Source organism: Poecilia reticulata, linkage group LG17 (assembly GCF_000633615.1).
Source record: "Poecilia reticulata strain Guanapo linkage group LG17, Guppy_female_1.0+MT, whole genome shotgun sequence".
In the NCBI taxonomy this organism is placed as follows: Eukaryota; Metazoa; Chordata; class Actinopteri; order Cyprinodontiformes; family Poeciliidae; genus Poecilia; species Poecilia reticulata.
Genome location: NC_024347.1, coordinates 24,427,727 through 24,433,915, shown reverse-complemented (window position 1 = coordinate 24,433,915; position 6,189 = coordinate 24,427,727). Strand labels below are relative to the sequence as shown.

Sequence of the window (6,189 nt, the reverse complement as noted above, 5' to 3'; positions counted from 1 at the left end):
GTGTGTAGAAACATTCTCACCAGTCTGCAGAATCTGGTGTAGCTCCTTCGCTCGGCAGGCTGCTCCAGACTTTCGGTAAATGCCCTCGGTGTAGAGGCCGTTCAGCTCCACATAGATCAACAACAACTCCACCACCTTGGGCACTGGGTTGGTCTTACTRGTCAGGACGCACACTTGAACTCCAAAGTGTAGTGAGCCTGGCACGCTGTCATCCTGACACAAATAAATACCAGCAGGAGTTATTCTAACAAGAACATTGGAGAAAAGGAAAATAATCCACTGATAAAGATTTAATAGGTTTTTAAAAAGGTTGAGCTCTCACCATCCTGGAACGCCGTGTTGAGCAGTCTGTGATGATTTTGTCTAGACATTTCTTGTGACAAACAAACTTGCAGGCTAAAATGGAAACAGAYGACCTCTAGTATTACATAAAAATATAAACAGTCTGTTCTCACTGGAGCACAAGCTCACACAGACATTTTTAAAATTCCAATTTGCTAAGTGGGAAAAATAATCTGAAGCCAAAACATTGATTTATGGAAAGTCTAGTATCCACATGTATCAACAACCCAGCTGATGCACAGACAGGAAGGGATCTTTGACCATTTCTCTTCACACAAAAGTYATTTCTTCTCTTTTTTCTTTTCCATTCATCTCACGTGTTTTCTTCAGAATTAAGTCCATGAATTGAAATAACCATAAATGTTTGTTGACTTTATGTCCAGTCCRTTTCTGTGATAATGTGGCCTTGTCCTTTAGACCATTAAACTGCTGAAAGACACTAGAGTTTTATTGAAAATGTTCTCATGTTTCACTCTAACAAGCTGCCTAAAGCCCACAGCATCACACATCCTCCGCCATAATTCACTTTTTTTAGTATTCATGCCTGGATGTGTGTCCATTAGTCTCATCAGAGCAAAGCAATGAGACTAATAGTGTTGTGATCCGTGTTTTTCTGTGTAGTTATTTTGAGATTTTCTGTGTTTAGTCCTGTTTCCCTGAGTCTCTGTCCTGTCTTCCCTGTTRATTGTTCCCAGCGGTGTCGAGTTCCCTGATTACCCTCTGTGTATTTAAACCCACCTGTTGTCTTTGTCCTTGTCGGATCCTCGTTGTATGTCATTTGTCTAGGTCTTTGTACCAGCCTGTTTCAGTTAGTCATTCAGTAGAACTGTGTAGTCCTGAGTCGGTTAAACTGTAGTAAGTCGTCATAGTAGATTTGTTAAGTCCTATGTTGGCGTCAGCTCTCTAAGCAGTTGTTTCCTGTTCAGTTGCTACCAGGGTTAGCCTATCTCCGCTCACCGTGCTGCTGCCTGTTTACTGGACTGTACATTTATTATTAAATTCAACATTTTCTCTACAACCTGGGTCCTGCCTGCGTCTTCCCTCACCTCACCAAACCACCAAATCATGACAAATAGACTCATCGCTTGTGAGAAAACACTTGTGCTCAATATGGAGTACTTAATTAAAATTGAAGAAAAGTTTATGCAAATGTAAATAATTACTTTTGTGGAAACTGAGTTAATTCACAATATTTCCATCAGTCCAGTTAGTGATGGTCATTCACTAGAAATCCACTGGGTTACTGTTATTACCTCCTCCCTCACTGCACATGGTGGTAAAATTAACCAACACATTTTTCCGACTTGCACTGCATGCTTTCTCGCCTTTCCCATTTTGAACAGCATAAAACAGATAGTTATGAGCCAGAAAAACTGCAAATCATTGAATTCCAATTGTAAGTTTCCCTACAATCAAATCAACTTAAAAAATTCAAAAGAAAAAAAACTAATTAAATAAAAAGTATAGATCGTTGACATTTGTTTTATAAGAATTTATAGGAGCTCCATGAATTATGGCACCRAGGATTTTGCTAATATTAATTTCTCAGGTAGTATCAATTGAGAAATTAATATAGTCCAAAGCCAAAACATTGACATTTCTTGTGTTTCCCCATCAACAATAAATGTACTAAAATGTTGATTCTTCAAAACGTTCCAGTGTGAGATCACATAATAGCAATAAAACACTAACTTATTTTATAACTTTCTACAAATTTTGACCAGGTCTACCAATAAGGTAGGAGGACATTTACTTGTGTTTGCATGCTTTAAAAACAGAGATATTATATACAGATTGTCTACTCACCGCTGCACATGCAAGCTTTCTCCATTCCCCAGAYGAAGGAATTACACAAGTCACACGACTGCATGATGTTCACCTGGTATGTGCTGAACAGATGATCCAGAGGATTATCAATCTGCAGACACAAAAATGACAGAAACAATTTCAGTTTATTCAATATGTTCATTAGGAATAAACTCAGRGAAGATGTTTAACTTACACATTTCTCATTTGTCTTCCTCTTCTTTCCCGTCCTGGTAGTCTGAATGAAGGGAGAAGATAATTTTCTGAGAGAACTWACAAAAGACCTTTACTCTCTCCATGGTTTTAAGATTGATAAATGAAAACATTGAAAACATAATATCTACCTTGGCTGGTTCGGACTCCCCTCGTTTTTTTTCGGCTCTGATGAATCCGTCCAGCACAGACTGGAACAAGTTGACCACCAGAGAGACCTCTGACTGCTTACCTCGTCCTGCCAATGCACTCACTTTGTTACGGTAGCCATTCATTAGGCTTTTGTAGCAAACTTTGGGCTTCTGTGGGTCGAAACATTTATAAGAATTTGTTAAATAAAAACAAAAAGAAACAACTAGAAAATCTTAAAAGAGACTTACTTGTAAGGAGTACATGCTTTTGATGGTTTCCCTGAACTCCATAGTGGCAGAGAGGAAAATGCCCTCCGTTATGGACAGTTCTTTCACTCTTGACTGCAGCTCATTCACCTGACAAAGTGATGAAATTATAAATTACAAGATAACGGGATGCAGGAGAATAATTCAAAGAGCAGCACAAAACGGGTCTCAAGCTATTCGTCTCAAAACCAAAGCTGTTAAACGGTTATCGCACCTGATTCCCAAGGAACTCATCAAGGTGTCGTAGTTCATTGGGATCGGTGATCTCTCGCTCCAGAGATGCGTCTGCCTGAAGCGCTCGCGTGGCTCGGCTGATTTGAGGAAATTTTCGCTGGACCCTTGATTCRTTGGAACTAGCCATGTGGTAAGGTTGTGGGGTAAATCTAGGCMACGTTACTGGAGATGAGAGACATGACATGAGACAATATGTGTTCAAACACGAGAAACTTGTGGCAAAAATCTATCAAAAATAAAAAAAATATATGTACAAATACATGTACAAATACATGTGACATAATGTGTCATAAATGCATTTGCTTGTTTCCGTGCAACTATTTCTCTATTGACCCTTTGCATGTGACGTCACGCTCTTCAGACCTGTAGACATCATATACGTAGACGCCTCATTGAGCGCTGAGTTGGTCGATTCTGGGAGTTGGAATGGGAAGACGCTGGCTAGATCAGCATCGGGGTTCGACGATTTTGTTTTGTGTTTTTGGCGGTTGGCATAAACTGGATTGTGACTGGTTTGGGATGACAACTAAGGTAGATGGAGGTGGTGATGATGATGATATGGATTTTGATGAATTGACTCCGGTAGATAGAGGAAGAGGTAGATGTAAGGAAAAAGTTTTGAAAGAGGATAGAGAGACTGGTAGCCAGAATAGAAAGTGAAGTTTGGAAGAATATAGTTCAGAGGAAGAAAAGAGAGCTAGAAAAGAGAGTTAGGAAGAAAATGACAAGTGAAAAATTTAAGGTAATTCTTAAATTCAGGAAAGAAGATATGAACATTAGTCTAAGTCCCGATAGCAGTTTCTAGAGATATAAAAAGAAACTTGGGGAGGTGGAGTTTGTAAAAATTCTGCGAGATGGAAACATGTTGATRAAATGTAAATTRATTTGTGGTCATTTTCTACCTCATACCATTCAATCTGACCATGCATCTTAATGTTGTGTTTTAGCTAAAATAGAAKTGGTCAAAGTTATGCAAAAGATAAAATATTTACTGGAGCTGTGCATAAGCCATCAGTATTCAAATAACTCAAATTGMAGATTTACCAGCTTTATCAAATGGAGATTCAGTGTTTGAAGATTTGTGTGGCCGTCTCCCCAGGAGTTTACCAAAAAACCCAATCCTGCAAAAGATGATCGTTTGAGTAAATTTTGTACGGCATCACATAAATATTATATAATTTTTAACTCAAATGTTGGAATAATTAAATAAAGCAAATTATTTTACTTCTCAGGAGTCGTAAGTGATTGGTTTGAGCCTTGAAGATCGGTGTCTTCACAGCCTGATCTGGCTGGAAGGCTGTGCCTTGAACAGTCCGGTTCTGATACCATCTGTAGGAACAAGAGAACACAAATATTCTGCAAGTTAAAGTACAGAAGCGATGAACAAAAATCCCAATCTGAAAACTTAAGCAGTCCTCGTTCATTTCTCAACTGGAAGTTCATGTTTTCCCACTCCACTTTGCTGCCTCAGTTGTTTTTACCAGCAGCTCCTCCACCAGAACCGCAACCCAGACCAGGAAATAAAACAGAACTACACCATCTCCGTCCGTCATGCAAAGAYAGTTTCCTCCCACCAGCAGATTTTTTTACAATCTCCATGAAGGTGTTATTTGTGCAGAAACAGGTTAGTAATACTTACTATTTTTCACTTTTATAGTACTGATTTTGTTGTGTTTTAYAATATGGCTGCTTGGAAACAAAACACAGACCAAGCATGGTAATGTACATCTATGTCAGCTARTTTAGTAAGACTTTAAAATATMTGAAWGAGCTGAATTAAATCAAAMGTACAGAAGTACAACACACTGCAAAAACACAAAAATCTTACCAAGTATTTTTTTGTCTCAATTCTCATACAAATAACTTAACACTTGAAACTAAACGAAGTTAACTTATAAGTAACTTTTCAGCAAGATAYATAGGAGCTTTTATTAAGTCAGTAATTCCTTGATATTTATTAAAAAAGTTCWAGTTCCACAGACTATTTCACTTGCAACATGGGAAAACATCTTTTTACAAGAAACTAGACCAAAAATACTTGGTAACTTTTTATGTTTTTGTAGTGTGAAAAAGCAAAACCTATCCAACAATGTTTGATAATATTCCAAAAAATGTTTTGTGACAGACAGGGGGCTATAATTTACATCAACAACATATCAGAACAACTAAAAAGAGTTTTTGTATACAAGTGTGGGGAATAGATGGACTAAACACAAATATAAACCAGCTTAAAAACTGGAAATATGCTATAGGATGGGTTTCTCAAAGGCCAAAATAGCTATTGTTGTTACAAATGTGTAAATAAATGTATTGTCAACAATGAGAACATGAGGTTTAAGCATCATTTAATGTGGGAATTATTCAAGGGTTTATCTGGTGTGGGGAGACTAAAATGTTGATGTTATAAGCTCTTCTCTTCTACCAGCTCCTTTTCAAACAAATTGTGTAAAATTGCATTTGTCTTGTAATTTTTTTCTGTTTTTACTTTTTAATGTCTGTTTGAAACAAGTAACGTTTGTAACATTTTATTAAGTACATTTTAATTATCAAAGCTACTTGTCATTCTGCGCAGACCTAATCTGTGCCTGCTGACTCTGGTGCTCAAGTCAGAAAGACGAAAAGTTCAGAAAAGAGCACTGGAAATGGACTTCGACRTTTCCAAAGTTCTGGAAAGCAGCCGCTCATGTTCCACTTGAGTGAAAGATAGAGCTCCAAGAATAATGCAAGGTATCCAGCGAGTCCACATGGGACGTTTGCATGCAGGGCCGTTGTTAAGAGGAGAGTGGTGGGAGTGAAGCTTCCCTTTAGGTCAGTACCTTGACCTGGGAATTGAGGGGCCAGACATCCATGACACTGGCTGAGCCCGTCAGGGTGGACACAGTGGGGCTGATAGGAGGCAGTGGAAAGTTCCAGTACTCATTCTCCTTGGAGCCCCCAAAGTTATGCACCAAACCGCTGCGGGCGTAGGCTAAGCGCCGCTTGTGTTTTTTCGGCTTGYGGAGACGAACCCTTCCCTGACAGGGCCAGAGAAAGGGACAAGGCTCAAACTGGGATGACGCTACACRCTTTAAACCTCCATTTAGGAGTTTGYCTTCATGACAAAACTTAGCGTCCTGAACACAGAGAGGTCTATTACAAACCAACAAACATGTTATGAATAACACAGAAGAGGAGAGAGAAAACATCCACGCTTGAC

General features: G+C 38.7%; 1 protein-coding gene across 1 annotated transcript in view; it reads right to left on the bottom strand.

Annotated features, from left to right (window-relative positions):
• Positions 1-6,189, bottom strand: part of LOC103479882 (myosin IXb) — a 46,844-nt gene that overhangs the window by 5,180 nt on the left and 35,475 nt on the right. The window contains 10 exon segments of the mRNA XM_017309890.1: positions 21-213; positions 323-396; positions 2,149-2,260; positions 2,345-2,386; positions 2,493-2,663; positions 2,742-2,849; positions 2,974-3,155; positions 4,038-4,114; positions 4,219-4,322; positions 5,810-6,183. Coding sequence (XP_017165379.1) covers positions 21-213; positions 323-396; positions 2,149-2,260; positions 2,345-2,386; positions 2,493-2,663; positions 2,742-2,849; positions 2,974-3,155; positions 4,038-4,114; positions 4,219-4,322; positions 5,810-6,183 — 1,437 coding nt within the window.